The sequence below is a fragment of the Balaenoptera ricei genome, chromosome 8, assembly GCF_028023285.1.
Source record: "Balaenoptera ricei isolate mBalRic1 chromosome 8, mBalRic1.hap2, whole genome shotgun sequence".
Classification (NCBI taxonomy): Eukaryota; Metazoa; Chordata; class Mammalia; order Artiodactyla; family Balaenopteridae; genus Balaenoptera; species Balaenoptera ricei.
The window spans coordinates 66,356,722-66,378,531 of record NC_082646.1 but is presented as its reverse complement, the minus strand read 5'-3'; the positions used below and the strand labels follow the sequence as shown (position 1 = coordinate 66,378,531).

Sequence of the window (21,810 nt, the reverse complement as noted above, 5' to 3'; positions counted from 1 at the left end):
TCTCACCTGTGCAGACCCGAAACATCAATTCAGGGCTATTTAATTCCGCTGAAATGTATTGCCTGCCCACTGTGTGCCAGGGTCTGACTAGCCATCCCCGGTTGTTTGCAGCACTTGGCACACAGTGTTCAGTGGCTTCAGTGCGTTTTGCTGTTGCATTCCTGGGGTGGAATAAAACACTTTGGCTCTGGGGAATCCCAGTCTGGACAGTTGGCCTTTTCACGTTGATAAACCCTACACTGGGCCATTCTGATTCCAAATATTTTTTCTTCTTTCAGGAGAATGAAAGAGCAAAAAGAGTGTCGTTCCGCCTGGCCAACAGCATCTCCCAGGTGTGAGGGCTGGAAGGAGACCAAGTACTCTGGCAGCTGGTGCCCCATCCTGCTGACCACTCCTCCCCACCTTTCAGCTCATTCTCTTTGGATTGTGGATGTGAGACAAGTCTTGTTGAGCTCATAGTGCCCTTCTTTGCCGTTTGCATCTTACAGCATTTATTTTGGAGCCATAGTGCATCCACTACAGAGAATAAACAGCAAAGAGGGGGGTGTTCCCTATTACCAGAACCATCAGATGTGTAGGGTCCACTTGACAAGACCAAGCCCAGTTAGGCTTGGGAGGACCAAACTTCCTTGGTGAATTCTTTCTGCTGAGGAAGGCAGACATTTCTCACCTTTCAGTGTGCAGGGCTCAGGAGCAATGTATATATCTGAACTCCTCCTGGGCCCAGAAGAGGGTAAAAGAAGGGAGAGAGGTTCTGACATATGGCAGGCCTGTGACCCCTGGCCCAGCACAGCCAAAGACTGTCACTGTTTGCCTTTGTTTGGCCTGCTCGGACAGAGGCACCTGCCCTGGACAGGGCAATGAGGCTTCTAGAGGCCATAGGTCTCAACTGGTGCCTATTCGGGTTCTAACGGTTTTCAGGGTATTTGTTTTTCATGCCCCCTTTCCTGATGCTGACTTAGGTGGCCTCTGTGAAGCTCTGGATAGTATGGCATTCTTGATGGGGCTGGGTGGCTGTGCAGAGACCACTTACATCTTTAGGCTCAGATTTCACTGGCAGGCTTAAGAAGATGTTAACTTCAGAGCGTGCCATCTGTGCCACTACTTTGGTGTCAGAACCTGCTTCTTAGAAGTGATTGTTGGTGGCCACCCCTTCATTATGTCCATTCAGAGGTCCAGACCCTGAGTTCTGCTTGGGAAAACTATGAGGAAGCTGCTGTCTGCTTCACATACAGAGGTTCCAGGCCAAGGAGAATGACCCACAACCAGCTCACTCTGCTGGGTCTCTCCTCCTGCTTAGAGATCCTAGTTCTCAACTTCTCCACTTCACAGAGCCAAAGATCAGAAGTGAGTCCTCTGACTCGCCTGCCCTCAGGCTGTCCACAGCCCAGAAAAAGCCAAGACTCTGCTGGCAGCCCTTTTTTTGTTGGAGGTTGGAGAAGGCCAGAGGGGCCAGCAGGAGCCAGACCTAAGCATTCGTGGAAGTTCTATCTGGGGTGGAAAAGGGGAAAACTGAGAGGCGAGAAGCCTCTTTGGTGTCCTTTGGTGACCCTGAAGCAACTTCAGGACTTTATTTCTCCTAGAATGCAGAGAGAAGTGTTCTGGAGGTCACAGGCACAGGAGCGGAGCTCCAGGCTGCATCTCGGATGGATTGTTGTGGTCTGTGCAAGGTGTTTGGGAGGAACAGGCATAGGCAGATGATGCTGGGGGTCAGGCCACCTCACGAGCAAGGGCTTGGTTGAGAAGGAACCTATTACTGATGTTGGCTTGGCCTGGGGACAGCTCTCCCTGGTCCTGTCATGGCTTAGCTAATTTCAAGGGGGCTGTAGGTCATGGCTTTACTTTTGCTAAGAGATGCAGTTTCAGGAAGTTCTTATTTGTAGGGCCCTTGTTAATGGGATAATTTTGATCAGAGAAAACATTTCTTCTCTCCTTGTGAGTGGATGGGACTGCTCGTTGCTTTTCCACCCAGGCTGAGAGAGCATCTTCACTTCAAAGCAGACTGTGCCCACTGACTTGCCATTCTTTCACCAGCACATGCCAAGCTCTCCTAAGCAGATGAACTTCCATAATCCTATTTTCTAGTTTGGGGTAACTAAGTCTTGAATAATCCAGTAGCCAGGCAATCTTTACATGTAACCCTCTACTCTTTGGAGCTCACCTGACTTTATGGTTTGGGCTCTGACCACTTCCCTTTCAATTTTCAAATCTTTTTCTCTGTTTAGTTGGCTTGGCAAGGTTCTCTCTGTAATTACCTCATTAATTCCTCCTCTTGGTCATCTTTCCTTTGTGTGGCCCACCTTCACACCTTCTCTGAATGAGCTTCACCAGTGTTTTGTGTTGGGCAGCTGGGTGAGGACTATGACAGGCTCAAACCCAATTGACATCTTTCTCCAAGACCAGCTAGAAACCACAAATATGAAGCAAAATACCTAGTTAAGTGCTTGGCTTCTCTTCTATCAGTGAAGTTCCCAGCTTGGGTGTAGCCTGCTGGGCCAGTGGACCTTAGTAATGTGGTAGAGAGTCACATATTCCCTTCCCACTGCAGAGACCCTGCATGCTGAGAAGCTCCCTTTAGGCACCTGAGCAGTGGGGGAGGGGTGGGAGGTAGGGTGTCCTTTCCTCCAAGGGTGCGAGGCCCTGGCCCACCATCCCTACGTTGGTTACCCCACAACAGTGCCCTCTCCCTGGCTTTTCCTGTGTACCTAGCACCAGTGTTTTAACTGATGGTTTTGTTTTGTTTTTGCATGCAGAAAACAACATGATGTTTCAGAAGTTGAACAAAAGGCTACTAGCTGAGTGACTGACTTCACTGGCTCTTTGCTAACATTTGAGCTAATCCTGTTTTTGACTTATTCCCAAAATGGCCCCATTTTGGAGTCAGTTAAGTCCTTTGGTCATTGACAAAGTCAGGAAATGGAAATACAATGAGTTCTGGATTCTTATGGTATAGAATGCAGTCCTAGAAGAGAAATTGGGTTTCTTGGGTATACTGAGAAACAGAAGAATGGAGTGGCTTCGGTTGATGCAAAGGAGATTTTAGTGCACTCTTCTAGAAATGGGTAGGTTGGCCTTGCCTAACTTCCAGCGATTGCCAGCTACACACCCTGCCTGTCTTTGCAGGTACCCACTCCCTGGCAGCAGCCACCAGATCCTCTGCAGTCTCTGCTCCACAGAAGACCCTACCATCAACCCTGGCGGACTCTGGCTCTCTGTACCCATTTCTGGCAACAGGTCTTTGCCTTGCCTCTAAGACTTAGACCTCTTCTTGTTTGTTCCTGGGCTCTGCTCTGCTTTCTCTCTCACTCCATGGTGTCACCTATAGTCTTCTCTTCTGAACTCCTGAACTGAGACTTTGTTCCTTTTGGATTACCATCCCCTATGCTTCCTCTTCTCCCACTCCAACACTGCTATTAAATAAATTGCCTGCTCCTTTAGCCCAGTTCCAAGACCTTAGCTTTCTGTTCTCCCAGTCTTTCAGCTTTCTCCTGGACTTCTTCCTCTCCTGAGCCTAAACCCATGGCCCATGACACACTGACGGTTTTGTCAGCATCCTGAACTTCCTCATCTCCTCCAACTTCTGCTGAAACTATCAACCATTCTCCATTTTCTGCATCAACCTATTTTTTGCTCCCTCTCTCTGGGCCCCTAAGCATGAAAAATTCAGAGTTGACAGTCTCAGTTGGGCTCTCAGTATTGATTGGTGTGTCTTTGACTTGTTACTACTCTGCTTTCTATCCATGCCCTTCATCTTTGCTGTCAGCAAATGACTGGCCTCATTGCCTGCTTCACAGAAGAGAGGCCCTAAAGCAAAAACTTTCCTGTCCGTGTGCTCCTCTCCCCCTCCCATCCCTCTGTGTCTGTATCCCTCCTCAGGTCCTTTCCAGTTGCTCCTATTTGGTGCTCTGTTCTTGAATCCTGCTATATGTCTTCCAAGACTTTGCTCCATTGCATATCCCACTGCTCCCATTTTCCAGGGTCTTCAACCTCCCTCTCCATTGATTACCTCCACATAGCTTACAAACAAACAAAGTTCTCCCCAAGATTAAAACAAAATTTCTTAGAGTCTGTCGCACTTACAGTTTTTTCCTCAATAGCCAAGTTTCTTTAAAAAAAATCTTTCCATTGATTTCTTCTTCATCACTTTCCAATCCTCTATAGATTTTCATAAAAGTCGCCAGTGACCACCCAGTTGCCAAATCAAGCGAATACCTTTCGGTCCTCAACTGTCTTGAACTCTCTACAGCATTTCACATCATCTGCCACTTCCTGTTTGAAAAACCCTCTTCACTTGGCTTTCATGACAGCACAATTCTCTGGATTATCCTCTTACCTTTCAGCCACACAGGCTGAGCCTTCCTTGAAATATTGACAGGGGGACACATCTGTAGCTTTCTGTGGTCTCTCCTCTTTAGGGGTAGGATAGTCAGGAGGAAGCACAGCTGCTCCTGCTCCCTACCGTCTGTGTCTGCCTGTTCTCTTTGAGTTCATTTCTTCTCCTGGACTCAGTTCTCCTCATGCCAAGCATGTGTATGAGCTCTGCTGGGAGGACACCATCTGTGATTGTCTCTGTCTGTCTCTCCCAGTGCAGCACAGAGACAGATTTTAGCCATGTTTGCTAAGAGGCCCCATATAAATCAGCCCAAGAATGTGGACTGGATCTTACCAAGAAGAAACTTGGTAAGCTGGATTACCCAGCTGGTGGGCAGCTCTTCACCAGGATCCTCATACCAGTTAGAGCCTGCCTTAGTCAGTAAGGTCTTGGAATCATGGTAAGCATGTTTCCATGCATGGTTCAGTTCTGCTAGCCAGGGGGAGAATCCTGGCGGGGGCGGGGGTGAGTGTCTGCCACTGATAACATTCTGACGGAGGGAAACTGGGCAGTGCTGTGATTCATCACTTGCTTGGGGTTCAGCTGGGGTCAGCCTGGCCTCTTTAGCTGGGTCTTTCCCGTCTGTTCTGGTCACCACCACCTGCTTGCTCCAGTTGTTCCTGGAGCTAGAAGCAGATGCCGGTTGTTTTCTTGGAGGCAGGAGGGTATGGTAGAAAGATATCTGATTTGAGATGCTAAACACCAAAATTTTGGCTCTGCCAGTTGTGAACTGTGTGACCTTGGGTACAGTTTCCCCATCTATAAAGTTGTGGGGAGGAAGGATGGTGAAAACAGTGCTCTCTCAGAGGCTCTCCAGCTCTAAAGATGGTAATGGTGATTCTAATTCTAAAGCTCAGGCCACACAGGGAGCAAGGGAACACTGGAGCAGTTCACAGCTAGGGAGTCTTGACCAAGGCAGGGCAAAGGGACTCACAGGCCAAAATGAGCTGCTTTGAGGAAAGTCTTTAGTAGCTGGTGCTGCTTCTGGAGCCATATACCCATTCCTCAAACTGCACCCCTTCGTTGGCTATGTAGGGTGAGTTCCTCCTAGGCCTTTTCTAGAAGTGGACGTTGGATCCCAAGTGGTTGGGGGCATGAGGGAAGAACATGATAAGGGGAAGTGTCACTGATCTTAATAGGACCTACACATTCTAGAACAAATTAAAAGATAGCACTTTTCTTTACCAGTAATTGTGTCCTGGAGTGTTTTTTGAGTGGAGATGGTTGAACATGCTTCATGGTCTTCTCACCCTCAGACTCCAACATCGTTAAGACACAAGGTGAGGAAGAGTAGACTGGGGAGCTTCCTCTCTAGGGAAGAACTCAGCTCTCTGCTTCTTATTGCACGAACACATCCTGTTCTTTAAAATACAGGCAGCAAGTCTGAAGGAGAGTTAGGGGGAAAAGCAGCTTAAGAATGCCCACCACTTCTGGACGTTAAACGCTTTAGGAATATCCTTTATATAGTGATATCCCCCAGTTACCTAACCTTAGTGCTCCTCTCTGCCCAATGGTTTCTAGCCACTGTGGGGGTTAAGGACACTGTAATGAATATTTGTCATTCATTTTGACCTAACTATCTAGGTAGGCCCTGTTTTTCCAAAGCACAGAGTGCCTCATCCTGTTTTTCATCCTGAATTCCTCTCAGGGTGCATGTCAGTCAGTGCCTGCTGTGACTGATAGCTTAATCCTTGTCCAACTGGGTGGTGAGCGATGCTCTTTGTTCTTCTTTGTTTGCAAGGGGAAGTATCTCTTTCAGAAGTTTTCTAGCTAATAATGGAAGGGTTGGTAAACTCGAATATCACCATTTTTCAACCCCCAGTGAATGAATGGATCTAGGCAGTGACCCTCCAAGGTTACCCATATCACAGAGACATCCGGACATTACATGTCTCCTGATACACAACATCATCTATGAAGTGTTTCCAAATAAATAGAATCTGAATCTAATCAAGTCTCTAGATTTAACTACCAATTTACAGATGTAGTTCCCAATTGAGAGGAAAAACAACAGAGGAACATTTAAAATGACATCACAAGGATACAATCAGTAAAATCCAATCTGTGAGCAATGACAGAACAAATGACCTGGTTTCTCCAACAAATGTATTGCAAGGAAAAAAAAAAAAGAGATGGGGGGGAAACCTACAGACTAAAGAGACTTAAAAAAGCATATAAAACAATTGCAAAGTATGGAACTTATTTGCATCCTGGTTTAAAGAATATTATGAGACGATTGGGAATAGATAAAAACTCAGGATATTTGATGATATTAGGATTTATTATTTTTAGTGTTATTATTACTTTATATTATCTTTAATTTTTATGTTACTTTTTAGGTGTGATCAAGATTTGTAACAGTAGAATATTAGAAACAATGAAAAGCCTATAGAAGATGGTTAAATAATTAATATGATATAATTTAAAATGATATTTAAAGAGTCTATAGGCATACTTGAACTGAGACAAAGACTCTCAAAGTCTTTGTTTGAATTAGGAATCCAACAGAGTCAGAAGATACATAAAGGGAGAAAGAAATTCTAAACTTCTTCTGGCTTGAGAAACCTCTCAAGTATTTCAGAAAGCAGAGATATCAGTTAAAATAATTATCGAGCTCATTTGAAAGGACATTATTGGGACAAGTGGGGAAATTTTAATACGGGCTGATAACTTGTATTAATATTAAGCTTCCTGAGAGCGATACTTTGAGCTGTGGTTACAGAGGAAAAAGGCCTTGTTTTTAGGTGGTACATGCTAAAGTGTTTAGGGACAAAGGATCATGATGTCTGCAACTAACTCTCAGGGGTAGAAAAACTACATATTACATTATTAGAAGTAAAACAGATGTGGCAAAAAGTTAACAACTGGTAAATCTAGATGAAGGGGACATGGATGTTTATTACACTGTTCTTGGGAGGGAAAAGGGCAAATAATTTTAACAAATGGAATATGAGGCATGCAATGTTTGCATCTAGAATAACAACATGGAAAATAATTAGGAGATGATGCTAAATTGAAAAAAGCAAAACAGAATTATATGTAAAATAAAAGAAAAATGATACAAATACAAATATATAAAATGTTATTATCCTAAAATATATTAGGGTGGTAGCATTATGCATAATTTTTCTGTCTTTTCCCCAAACTTTGGTGTTAAAATGCTGTACTGCTTTTATACAAATACTTTTATATGTATTTTTAAACTTTTATCATGGTATATTTCAAATATCATCTTTTATGTCTTAGCCAAAACCCCTCTTCCGAGAGTTTTTCCTAACTACCCAATCTAAAGTGGACCCCAGGCACTCGCTCTCACAATCTTGTTTTATTGTCAGCATAGCACTTACTACTGTGTGTATTTATCCATTTCCTTAATTTGTTTTCTTGTACATTGTCTAGGTCGCCCCTCATATGGTGTAAGCTCCCTGAAAGCAGAAATCTTGCCCAGACCCTAGAACAGTGCCTGTAGTTGCTCAACAAATATTTGTTGAATGAATGAATGAAATCAGGTCTTTGTCATCCAACCTCCCATTTTACTGGGAACACTGAAGTCTTGAGAAGGGGAAGGACTTGTCCCAGTTTCCTCATGAGTTGGTGGCGATGTCAGAGCTAGAACTCAAGCCTTGTGACTTAAGTCTCAAAAAGCTCTTCTTTCAAAATGTCTAAGGCCAAAATAGCTCCTGGGCACCAGACAAGTGGCAGGAGTGAGGGAGGATCCACAGCCCATTCCCTTTGTTGCAGTGTGCCAGAAGCCCCATAGGTGGCGCCAGCGGTGCTCATTTAGCTCTCTGGCAAAGTCAGGAAAGTGTGCTAGGGAGACATTTTGATAAGGAGCGGGATATTTGCACAGCCTTAAATTGCCTCTCTACCGACGGCTCATTAGTTGTGAGGGAGAAAAAAATACACAGTAATTAAACAGTGGAGAAATAAGACAACTCCTTGACTGTGTGATCAAAATAACGTCACCAGTGAGGGACAGGTGGACACATTGTGCATCCGGAAGTGATACCCTGAGAAGGACACAACATCACCCATCCAATATCGCAGCCTAGAATGCATACTCTGAACCTAATTATGGAGAAACATCAGACAAACCCAAAATGAGGAATGTTATGTTAAAGTCAGGGGATAGGGGGCTGGATTTTAGAAAAATGTCTATGTCACTAATGACAAAGAAAAGCTATGAAAATGTTCCACATTAAAAAAGGCTAAAGACACATGACAACTAAATGCAATATCCAGGACTAAACTGGGTCCTGTAGTGGAAGGGGGGAAATGCTTAAAGGACATCATTGGGTCAACTGACAAAATTGGAATATGGATAGTAGATTACAGTATTGTATCAATGCTAACTACACTACAGTTGATAACTGTGCTGTGGTTATATAATAAATTACCCTTTTTTTTAGGAAATATGCACTGGAGTATTTAGGTGTAAAAGGCCATAGTGTATGTAACTTACCTTTAAATGGTGCAAAAAATATTTTTTTTATAATTTAAGTATGTAAAAATATATTTTAATATAATTTATCTATATTGTATTTTTCAATATATTTATATATTTAATTAGAAAAATACCTAATTAGAAAAAATTAGAAAAATATATACAGGATACAAATAAAGCAAATGGGATAAAATGTTAATAGGTGAATCTGGGTTTAGAGGGTATATGGGTATTCTTTCTACTATTTTTATTTTCACAACTTTTCTGTAAGTTTGAAATTGTTACCAAATGAAGATTTAAGAAGAGAAAAAAATGAATTAAAGGATGGTGATTCCAGGCACCTCCTCTGCCCACCCATTCCTCTTTCCATTATGCAACAGTTCAGAGCTTGGTACCCTGCCTTATTTGGGTGTATCTTCTGCTGTCCTCTTTGCTTCCGTCTTTTCTCTACTGAAAGGATTGTGTTTGGCTTCTGGACTCTGAGGCAGAGGCCTAAGCTGGAGGAGGTGAAATTACCTCATGGCTGGAAAATGCTACTGCTAGTCTCTGTAAGGGGATGTGGAGAGGCAGTGAAGGGCTCTGAGTTTAGTCTCCATCCTCACTCTGGCCTCCAGGAACTGAGGGTGTCTGTGGGGTCAGCTTGTTGGAAGCAATCTGGCTTCGGCTAGGTTTCCCCAGTCATCTTAAAGAGGCATCTGGTATCCAAGGGGCTCAGCTGGGGTGGGTGTGGCAAGAGCCTTGGCAGAATGGGGACAGGGAGGGCTTAGCTATCCTTTCTTTCTGCCTGTAGTTTCTTGGAAGTGATACAATCCATCTTCTCTCCTGAGCCTGGAATGCTATACACCCTTGAACCCTCAGGAGTCCTTCCAATCTTCCAACGATTGACTTTGCATTAAATCAGCAAGGTTGGATGTCAGGTAATAGGGAGGTGGAATATTTGCCTCAGGTTTGATCCTGCACTTCTTCCTGAGATGGCTTCTGTTGGTGTTTCCTCTGGCTCCACACTCTTCACGTATGAGTAAAAGAGACTTCATCCCTCCATCCCCATGCTGGGACCTGGTCTGCCCTGTCCCTTACCCAGTCAGGCTCATAGGAGAAGGAGGTCAGTCTCTGCAGTCAGCTGGGAAAAATGAGGAGGGTCTGGACTAAAGCTCCAGCTCCCTTTACTCACCTTGTAAGTCAAGCAGGAAGCGGTTACTCCCTCTTATCTGAGCTCTGTAAATGAAGTTCCGGGCTGTGAACTCCCTTAGACATAGCCAAAAGATGTTTGAATGAACCAGTCAAACTTCCAAATGAATGGTGTTTTTAATCACTGAACCATTGCAAGACTCATTATTAGCTTTCGTTACTCTTTTGGCCAACTTTGGTAGGAAACCTTGAAGACCGTTGACAGTAATGGCTGTCTTGCACTCACAGGTAAGTGAGGCAGTGAAGCCTAATGGTTAGGAGCACAGACTCTGGACCAGAACAGCCTGGATGGGACTCACACGTACCAGCTGTGTGATCTTGGACAAATCACTGTACTTTTGTTTCTTTGTCTGTAAAATAAGGATAATAACAGTACTTATCTCATGGAGCTGTTGTGAGGATTGAATAAGTTAAAATACAGAAAGCATTTGGGACAGTGCCTGGAACAGAGTTGATGATATTAGGTGAGTGAATATCACCTGTATTTTGTGAAAACTAAGACACCAAGATGCTGGCACTTTCTTGGTCCTTCAGGGAGACTTTTACACATGTCAGGACTGCTACCTGGCTGACAGCAATAGTAATATGTAATCAATTATGCAACCCAATTTCAAAGAAGTTTAAAAAGTGAAAAATATGTGGGTTTTAGAATCCATGAAATATAAAGTATTATTTAGTTGTTTTTACTTTACTCTTTGAGACATAATTCATATACCTAATATTCACTTTTTAAAAGTGTACAATTTAATGGTTTTTAGTATATTCACAAGGTTGTTCAACCATCACCAGTGTCTAATTTTAGAACATTTTTATCACCTCCAAAAGAAATTCTGTACCTGTTAACAGTCTCTCCCCATTCCCTCTTCCCTGTTCCTGGCAACCACTAATTTACTTTTTCTCTATACAGACTTGCCTATTTGGGACATTTCGTATAAATGGAATCATACAAGATATGGCTTTTTGCATCTGGCTTCTTTCAGTTAGCATAATGTTTTCAAGGTTTATCCATGTTGTAGCATGTATCAGTACTTCATTCCTGTTTGTAGCCAAATACAATTCCATTGTATGGATATACAATTTATTGTTTATCTATTCATCATTTAATGGCCATTTTGGGTTGTTTCCACTTTTGGCTATTATGAATAATACTTCTGTGAACATTTGTGTGTAAGTTTTTTGTGTGGACATGTAATTTCAGTTCTCTTGGGTACTGGTCGTATGATAACTCTATGCTTAATTTTTTTTTTTAATTTTATTATTATTTATTTTATTTATTTATTTTTGGCTGCGTTGGGTCTTTGCTGCTGTGCGCGGACTTTCTCTATTTGCGGTGAGTGGGGGCTACTCTTCGTTGTGGTGCGCGGGCTTCTCTTTGCAGTGGCTTCTCTTGTAGCAGAGCACGGGCTCCAGGCGCCGGGCTTCAGGAGTTGTGGCGCATGGGCTCTGGAGCGTAGGCTCAGTAGTTGTGGCACACGGGCTTAGTTGCTCTGCAGCATGTGGGGTCTTCCCGGACCAGGGCTCGAACCCATGTCCCCTGCATTGGCAGGCGGATTCTTAACCACTGCGCCACAAGGGAAACCCTATGCTTAATTGTTTAATAAACTGCCAGACTATTTTCCAAAGCAGCTATACCATTTTATATTCCCACCAGTAATGTATGAAGGTTCCAATTTTTCCACATCATCACCAGCATATATTGTCTGTCTTTTTGATTATAGCCATCCTAGTGGGTATTAAGTGGTACCCATTATGGTTTTGATTTGCATTTCCCCAATGACAAATGATATTGAACATCTTTTTATGTGCTTATTGGCTTTATGTATATCTACTTGGGAAAAATGTCTTCAAATTCTTTGCCCACTTTTACATTGAGTTATTTGTTTTTTTACTGTTGAGTTGTAGGAATTCTTAATGTATTTTAGATACTAGACTCTTGTCACTTATAAGACTTGCACATATTTTTCTCCCATTTTGTGGGTGTCTTTTATTTTCTTGATAGTCTTTTGAAGCACAAGTTTTAATTTGATGAAGTCCAATTTATCTATTTTTTCTTTGGTTGCTTTTGCTTTAGATGCCATATCTAAGAAACCATTGCCTAATCCAAGGTCTTGAAGATTTATAACTGTGTTTTTTCTAAGAGTTTTATTGTTTTAGCTCCTATGTTTAGGTCTTTGATCCATTTTGAGTTAACTTTTGTATATGGTGTGAGGTACAGGTTCATATATACTCACTTGCAGTTTTCCTAGCATCATTTGTTGAAGATTATCCTGTCACCCATTGAATTGCCATGGCACCCTTGTCAGTTGTTCAATGATGCATGGATTTATTTCTGGACTCTCATTTTTATTCTGTTGTTTTATATGTCTATCCTTATGCCAATATGACAGTCTTGATTACTAAAGCTTTGTAGTAAGTTTTGAAATCCAGAAGTGTGAGTCCTCCAACTTTGTTCTTCTTTTTAAGATTGTTTTGCCTCCTCTGAGTTTCTTGCATCTCCATATGAATTTTAGGATCAGATGGTGAATTTCTACAAAAAAGGCAGCTGAAATTTAGGTAAGGATTGCATTGAATTTGTAGATCAATGTGGGGAGTATTTCCATCTAAACAATATCAAGTCTTCCACTCTATGAACCATTAATTTAGTTTTGGCTTGCACTAACCTGAACTCTATTAGTTTTATCTGACAAGGGGGCTGTGTCAGACATCCACAGTTGATCAGAAAAACTGAGTTAATTGCTAAATGTTTATTTCCTTTTGAGCTATGGGGATAAGGTACAGTTTTACTTTTGTCAAGGTAGGAGAAGAGAAAAGTGGAAAGACTTTGTATAAATTGGTAGAGCCTACCAATAATCAAAGAGCTATCATTAGGATAAAGTTACATTTTGCATTATACACTTTTCAAAGACATGTCCCCCAGTTTAAGAAATCTTAATATAACACATAATGATTTTAAAATATCATAATTTATCTTATAGAACAGAAAAATTATGGAGTGATGTTTTTGTGATATAGAGTCTTTTGAATAACAGAGATAAATTGTAATTAATGTGTAAATCAACTGCTTCTTGACTTACAAAAACTGAAGTCCATCTCTTCCCTCCAAGACTTTGGTATTTTTACTAACAGGGTCAACAAACCCTGGAACAAACTATACTAATTGCTTCTATGTTTTGTTACATTGACAAACTTGGATTCTGATCTCCCTTCTTAAATGTCAAGCAATTTGATATTGCATTGTAACAATGATGTTACCATAGAGTGTTTAAGTAAACAGCATATAACACTTGTTGGCAGTGGTGACTTTGATAATTACTGGACTAGGATGAGAGCCCATTGCTGTGCAGTAATGACCCCTGGAATAGACTGAGCTCCCTTGGCAGTGTCAACAGTTTGTTGTTGTTAGGGGTCATGGTGTTGCAATCCATCACCTCACTGAGAACTGATGATTTCAGACATGGTAACCAGCCGGGATATTTAACATAGCTGCCTTGAGCCACTGGAAAACTTCAAGAAACTTTCTGTCTAAGGCATTTACATAAAGGGTTCCCCAAGAAAACCCAGTAGCTCTATGAACATATTGTAGGGAGTTATGTTTTACTTCCTTGTGTGGTTTCTCTGATTCTTCCCTATAAATATTGGTGACATTTGCACATTAGAAATGAATATTTGTCTGTCAGCCTATTTACCTATTTATCTATCCATCTATATATCAACATGTTCTACAAAGTCTCTTCTTTCCTTCTTCCTGCGCTTCCTTTATTCATTCTTTCATTTACTAATGCCATGGTTTTTAATTAAATAGCTACTAACTGCCAGCCACTGTTCCAGGTACTGGGAGCAAGCAATAAACAAAGAGGCTGGGTCCCTACTGTCTTGAAGCTTAACTTCCAGTGAGGGAAGAAAGAAAATAAATCAGATGGTCTTAGATGGTGTTCAGTGCTCTAGGACAACAAAGTAAAGTAATGTGATAGACTGTGGGAGGGACTACTTTAGATAGGGGGATCAGGGAAGGCTTCTCTGAGGAGGTGGCATGTGAGCTGAGATATAGATGATTAAAAGGAACCAGCCTTGTGGAGGTATGGGGGCAGAGACTTACAGGCAGAGGAAACAACAAGTCAAAATATCTGAAGCAGCTTAAAATAATACAGTCAATACAGTGAAAAAAAAAAAAAGGTAGAAATGAGGGAAAATGGAAGAGAGAGAACAGAAGAAAGTTGTAACACTGATATGCAAGCAGTAGAGTTTGACAAAATTACTAATGTTGAGCTGCAAATTTGGTTCCTGTCTTCCTAGAAACGAAGGTGAGAAGGGAAAAGTGATCAATTTCATGGTTTGCTTTCTTTATAAGGAAATCAGTTTTTCAAGGAGAAAAAGATTCTTTTCCCTGGCACTCAGGATTGAAATACATTAAGGCACAGAGTGATCGTATGTTAGTGCGCATCCACCCCCACCTTCCCCCCAGATGTCCATGTCCTAATTCCTGGAAGCTGTGAATGTTACTTTCCGTGCAAAAAGCACTTTGCGGAGGTGATTAAGCTAAGGACCTCGGGATGGGGAGATTATTCTGGAATTTCTGGGTGGACCCAATCTAATCATTTGGGTCCTTAAAAGCTAAGAACTTCCTAGCTAGAATCAGAGGGAGATGTAACCTCAGAAGCACGGTCAGAAAGATGCAATATTGCTGCCTTTGAAGATGGAGGAAAAGGGCCATGAACCCAAGGGATGTAGGTAACCTCTAGAAACTGGAAAAGGCAAGGAAACAGATTCTCCCCTGGAGCCTCCAGAAAAGAACAAGTCCCTGCTGACACTGATTTTAGTCCAGTGAGTCCTGTGTCAGACTTCTGACTTATAGAACTGCCAGATAATACACTTACATTGTTTAATCACCAAGTATGTGGTAATTTGTTACAAAAGCCATATAAAACCAATATAATTAGATTCATCTTGGTTGCAATAACAGAAACTCAGCCATTTGAACTAGCTTAAGCAAAAGAGTGCATCTTATTATAAAGATTTGGAATATTACATGGAATTCAAAGGCAGGAATGCAGCTCATTTCAAGAAATAAAATGATCAGGGATGGAAAGCTGTCACAACTCTTTTGGTCTCTTCTCTCCTCTTTGTGAATCTCTTTCATACTTCCTGTTCTTTTCACATTTTTCCTGCAACTTGGTTTTCTGCATTTCTCCAGGCCACATTATGGGAAGGCATGGCTGTGGATAGCTTCTGACTTTCAATATTACAGCATTCTATGTTTCTGTTAGCTACCTAGATTTAGAAAAAGTAAAATCTCTCAGTCCTAATTCCAGATTCCTGGGAGAAAGATGTGATTGGGTTGGCTCTGGTACTGCTGTTGGAGCAATAGACTGTGGACAGGTGGCCTGGTTTGTCTGAGGATCAGGGCTAGTTTCCAGAAAAAGATATCTGGCTATACTGCTAATTTTATTTTTGTATTTTAATTTTTTAGATTTTTTTTGATGTGGACCATTTTTAAAGTCTTTATTGACTTTGTTACAATATTGTTTCTGTTTTATGTTTTGGTTTTTTTTGGCCGCAAGGCATGTGGGATCTTATCTACCCGACCAGGGAGCAAACCCGCACCCCCTGCACTGGAAGGTGAGGTCTTTTTTTTTTTTTCACACACACACACTGTATTTTATTTTTACAAGAGATAAATAGACTGACACCAAGCATTGTACATGGATGACCACAACAAAAGCAACAATGATTGCAATTTCCAAACATGAAACACACTCATACTATGTCATAATATTGACATTCAGTCCAGTAATCCTCCACTGTAACAGCTCCTTTACTTTGCAGTGAAAATTGATTTGTATATTCTTTGCCTCTGAGTCCTTGTGGGATTTTTTTTTTTTTAAATTCAAACAGAAAGTCACAAAAATTATACTCATCCTCATCAGTTCACTCAGTCCCATGTAATTAATTTTTTTTTTCATCTTGATCTTTTGTTAGCACTTTTATGAGTTCATCAGTTTTTCATTAGAGTTCTGAAAATGCTTATTCATTCAGTTCAGCAGTACAGTTACCAGAAACCTGTACTTGTCAGAGTCTTTTCCATGAATTTCTTGAAGATGAAACCCTTTTATAGGAACATATTTGCAAAATCATCAGAGTACACCCAGAACTGTCTGTAAATGACAAAAGACTTAAAAATGACCACTGTTAAGGATTTGATGAAAGTTCATAATAATGCAGTTGACAAGAAAATTAGTTATTTCTGAGATATACATTTTAAAGTAATAACTAGGATTATTACTTATAACATTATACCATAACATATAAGATTTTTAGAAATTTCATGCAATGTCTGAAACATTTATATTAACATATTTCCATACATATTTCCATACAAATACAAATATAAGATTTTTAGAAATTTCATGTAACGTCTGAAACATTTATATTAACATATTTCCATACATATTTCCATACAAATACAAATATAAGATTTTTAGAAATTTCATGTAATGTCTGAAACATTTATATTAACATATTTCCATACAAATAACCCAATGAAAGTTTAGTATTGGTTGTTTTGTTTGTTTTTTTATACTGCAGGTTCTTATTAGGCATCAATTTTATACACATCAGTGTATACATGTCAATCCCAATTGCCCAATTCAGCACACCACCATCCCCACCTCACCACAGTTTTCCCCCCTTGGTGTCCATATGTCCATTCTCTACATCTGTGTCTCAACTTCTGCCCTGCAAACTGGCTCATCTGTACCATTTTTCTAGGTTCCACATACATGCATTAATATACGATATTTGTTTTTCTCTTTCTGACTTACTTCGCTCTGTATGACAGTCTCTAGATCCATCCACGTCTCTTAACCGCTAGACCGCCAGGGAAGTCCCTATACTGCTGATTTTAAAATGCAACTTGCAACTCATCTAGGGGTCAATAAATCATTTAACGGGTGGAAACCAGCATTAAAAAGCGATAAAATGCATGTGGAATGGGTAATATTTTATAAAACTTGTTTTAGTTATTAAATGCGTAGGTACCTGTGTACTGGGTGATAACGTAAAACATATTTCTTTTGGTGGATTATCGTCCAAAAAACTTGAAAAACCCTGGGCTGGGCAATATGGTAGGATTCTGCTACTGGGATGTAATAAACATCATTCTTAAAATAATCCCTCCAGTAAATTCAGAGGTGTCATGCGTATCTTTTTTTAATAGCATCTCAATATAAGCAGATGGCATAAGGGTAAAGCATGACTTGGTAGAGACAATTTTGTAAGGGTGAAGAAAAAGTGGTACAAACAGCTTTTTGATGGTCTGGCTTAATTCAGGATAAAACATAGCCCAGTGGTTCCCAATCTAGCTTTGTATCAAGCTCATATGAAGATCTTTTAAAAATGGTTTCATGAGATTTACTTAATCAGAATTTCTGGAAGCGTGTCCTGTGAATCTGTATTTAAACACAAAGCAAAACAAACAGAACTCCCCGGATGTCTCTGATATGTAGCAGGTTTGGAACTCACTTGACCCAGAGACTATGTAGAGGAGGGGGTCATCTGCATGCCTTTCAAACAATTCTCCGTAACTGTAGTTTCTCTCCACCAGGCTTTTCACAGCCATGAGAAAGTGGACAGTTCAAAGTTATTTCTTGGTAAGGCTGTGGAGTGTAAGACTACACAGCTGCTGACTAAAGGCAGATCCACACACTTCACAGCTCAGTGAAGCAGATGGTAGAGTTTATCTTCTTTTGTTGGACATTGTGGCACTAACACTCATGCTTGGATAGAGGCAGGGTTCGGGGAGAGAGACAGAGAGAAAATTCTTGCAGGCTATTCCAGACCCTTGTTAGACAACAGTTCTGTACTTCTTCAGAACAAAGTCTGGCCAATACCCCAAAGTTCTAGAGTACAGGACATGGTGGGGATTATTTTTGTGTTCGGAAAATTTGCAAAACTGAAGTTACCGGTTGCTTACCACGGCCATTATGAGTTTTCAGATGAAGCTGACGGGAGGAACCCGTTGCCAAAGGTGGACTTCTACCTCTAAGCAATAAAATGAATCGACCTGCTGTACCAAGTTCTTGGCTATTAATCAAATAAATTTTAGAGGACATCTGCCTGAATAATTAGGCTAGTATCTGGAGAGTTGAGCCCACCCCTCGTCCCCCCACCCCCGCGGCAGCTGCTAGAGAACAAGACCCGTGTCCACAGAAGCCATTCCTAGTTCAGGTCAGAAATACATTAGCATACAGCTGGAGCCCGCATTTCTAGCCTCTATTGCAGGGGGGCACGCATTCAGATGGTTCCACAGAGCTCTGTGGCTAAAACATATTCCTGGTAATTGTCATTTGATCTCTCAAGAGCCTTCTCAGCGCCTCCGTGGGGACAAACACCCTGCACTCCGGGGTCTGTCCCCCCAGCACTGGTATTCATTTCCCTGACTTTTAGGCCAGCTCGGAAACCACTGCAGTGCGAGGCTTACAGCCCCAGCTCCAACCGGCTGGACCACAAGGCCTCGAGCCCTGAGCGAGAATATTAGCCTGGACATCACCTCAGCACTGTGATATCACTGTTATAAAGTGTAACATGTGTCTGCTTCTCTGTCCCCGAGACAGGCTTCTCAGGTCCATCGCTAAGAGGAGCTGCTCGCGGGAACGCCTCCGAACGCACCTGGGAGCACCATCCTCGCCAGCCCCGCCGCGGGGAGAAGGGCTTCGCGCCAAGCCGACGCGCTTTGTCCCGACGCGGCCCCCGTCCACCTCCCTGCGGCTGCCCCGCCGGCCGAAAAGTTTCTTCAGGTGCGGAATTCCGGACTTGGCGACCACCAGCGCGGAGTGTGCGCGCCAGTTGGGAGCCAGCCCGCTCGACAGCCCGGGTGAGTGGCCCCCTGGCGTTGCGGTGCAGGGCGGACCCCGCGGAAGTGGGCGGGAGGCCCCGGGCTAAAGCCGACCTGGCCGTTGCTGTGGCAACGCGCTGGCAAACGGGCAGCTGGGCCTCCGCCGCTCAGTCGGCTGGTGGCCCCCGCCGTCCCTTCCTAGTGTTTCCCGGGGCCCAGACGTTGGGACCTCATTTCCCCCTGGGTCGGTGTTTGGGGTGGTCCCTGGCTGTCCCGGTTCATCTCCACCTTCTCACCTCAACCCCAGCTTGGGACGTGAACCTTTTTGAAATTTAAAGCGAATTTACTCTAGGGTAAGTGTAACACATCCTTAAAAGTTGTGAAGTTGCGTTGTTTTTTTTTTTCCTTTCTCTTTCTCTTTTTAATCTCCTAGAGCCTGGCACCTAGTAGGACCTCATTATTTGGTAGTTCTTACAGCACTTAGTGTAGTTGCTTGCACACAGTGGATGGCACATTTGAGGAGATAGTATGGCATAAGAGCAGCCTCTGTGTAGACAGGTAATTTAAGCGCTCTACCTCAGTTTCCTCATCCGTAATTGCAGACCACATTTTCTCACAAAGTGTTGTGGGCTCCAAGGAGCCTGTATGTGAGACTGCGTTGTGAACAGTAAATATCAAGCACTTGGGGTTTAGTTGTAACGGGTGTTTACATGCTGCACGTGGTTTGATTCCCCCTGTCCCGTATCACCAGGCAAGGGGGACCTTCTCTTTTGTCTAACCACCAAACAGCTCCAATATTCAACCAGAAAATAGGGTCATGCATCGGAAGAGGGCTCTGCCAATGGAAAGAAGCATCAGCAAGTTTTGAACCTAAACTTTTCTTGTTTTAGACACTCTTCCAGGCTCCCCCGCTTCAAATTACAGCTGCTATGCAGATGCCTCACATATTTAAATTTCTAGCTCATGTAAATCTCTAGTGAATCATAACACCATCCATTTAGTTTGCAAGCCAGAAGTCTTGCACTCTCTTTCCATGTGCAAATCATCATCAAGGTCTGTTTATGTTCAAACCAAACTCAATTCCATCCACTTCTTTCTGTCTCTACCGCTGTCACCCTAGACCAAGCTGCCATTGTCTCTTGCCTGGTCTCCTGTTGTAGCCTCCAAACTGGTCTAAAGGTATTCACCCTGTCCTTTCAGTATTCTTGTCTATTCTTTGCCCTGTAGCAAGACTAATCTTTTGAAAATTAAAATTTCATTACGATACCCTTCTTCTGCCCCCCTGCCGCTTAAAATCCATCAGGATTTCTTATTGCTCTTAGGATAAAAGTACAACTCTTTAATATGGCCGATAAATTGGATGGCCATATATTTTATCATATAAACCAATATACCTTTGAGAGTAAAAGAGAGTGCTATTATTTACACTGGGACTGTCCCTCAGGCAAACTGGGGTACTCCACCTATAAGGTCCTGTAGCATCTACCTCCTCTCTAGCCTTATCTTACACTAGGCTCTCTTGGTTCTCTGTGTTCCAGTTACACTGACTCTGAGTCCTTTGTCTCCGTTTTCCCTCCTACTACAGGGGCTTTGCATATGCTCTTCTCCTTCCAGGTATGCTCTTCCCTCTTCTCGTTAACTCTTGCTCATTCTTCACTTCTCAGATCAGATGGTTCCTCAGGAAAACTGCCACTGACCAACCAGTCTGTCTAGGACAAGCCCCCTTAGGGTATAGGCTCTTCTGACACCAGTTATCTGTCCTTAGTAGCATTGTCCCAATTTTAATTTTGTCTGTGTGTCTGACACGTAGTATGTAGTTAATAAATACTTAAATATTTTAATTATAAGAATTTTCCCATGCCATTAAACAGGCTCTTAAAATAACCATCGTGGTTAAGAGCATAGACTCCAGAGCCAAGCAGATGCATAGATTTGAATTTCAGCTCTGCCACAATTCCTTATATGAAACTCGTGGGGCTATCTGTGCTTTAAAATTCAGAATTTTTCAGATTATAGAAAGACAACATGGTGTATAAACTGCATCCCTTCTCGTGGGGTCTGGGGCAGCACTCTGTAATCAAACGCATTGTTTTCTTTAGCAAGATAACCACTCAAAGTGGGGTAAGTAAAGACTATACATACTTTTGCTTCAGTTCAGGTCAGGTTTTGTCAACAAATGAATTTGCCACAAATTTATGAGAACACGTGGTGTTCAGAGCTTTTTGGGTTTTAGAATTTCAGAAAAGGGCATGTGAGTCTGTGCCAGTGTAACCTTGAACCAATTACATAACTTCTCTGTGCCTCCGATTTCTCACCTGTGAAATGGAGATGATACTAGCACCTACCTACCTCACAGTTTCCATTTATGTTGTTGGAGGAGTGAATGAGTGAATACATGTTAACTGCTTAGGATGGTCAGTGGTCCTTAATCAGTGCTATAGAATAGTCAGCTCTTACTATATCATTTTTATTGGCTCCATAATAATCCACACTGTGGATAAAGCATAATTTATTTGCAATTTACTTACTGTTGGATAGTTACATTTCACGTACAAAAATGTAGAGATGAATATCTTTATACTTAAATCTTTTGACTAGATTTTTGATTACTGAAGATCAATTCCTAAAAATGACATTACAGGGTCAAAGGACAGATGAATGCTCTTCACACATGCTGCCACTTTTATAAAGATTATACCAGTTTACCATCCTGCTATCAGTTTTATGACACCTGTGTTAGCATTATTATTTTTTAAAAATCTTCGCAAATTTCACAGATTAAAAATAGTACCTCATTGTAACTCACATCTTCCATTATTAATGTGTTAAAGCATTAAAAATCTTATTAGCTATTAGATTGCCTGCACAAGCTCTTTGATGGTTTTTATATTGGAGTCTCAGTTTTTTTCTTAATTGTTTAATTGTTTGATTTCTGCCTCCCCAGCCCAGGCAGGAGCCAGTATGTTGGGCTTTGGC

At 41.9% G+C, this 21,810-nt stretch overlaps 1 protein-coding gene across 11 annotated transcripts in view; it reads left to right on the top strand.

The window, feature by feature from the left end:
• Positions 1-18,697, top strand: part of TRIM66 (tripartite motif containing 66) — an 80,004-nt gene extending 61,307 nt beyond the window's left edge. For 9 of the 11 annotated variants that reach the window (XM_059931064.1, XM_059931054.1, XM_059931058.1 and 6 more), the window contains 2 exons: positions 279-332; positions 18,614-18,697. In XM_059931064.1, coding sequence (XP_059787047.1) covers positions 279-332; positions 18,614-18,634 — 75 coding nt within the window. In that variant the 3' untranslated portion in view covers positions 18,635-18,697. Of the gene's footprint in view, positions 1-278; positions 5,560-18,613 lie in introns of those variants that run through there. The other 2 variants (XM_059931062.1, XM_059931063.1) reach the window with 2 other exon arrangements.
• Positions 18,698-21,810: the final 3,113 nt, after the last annotated feature.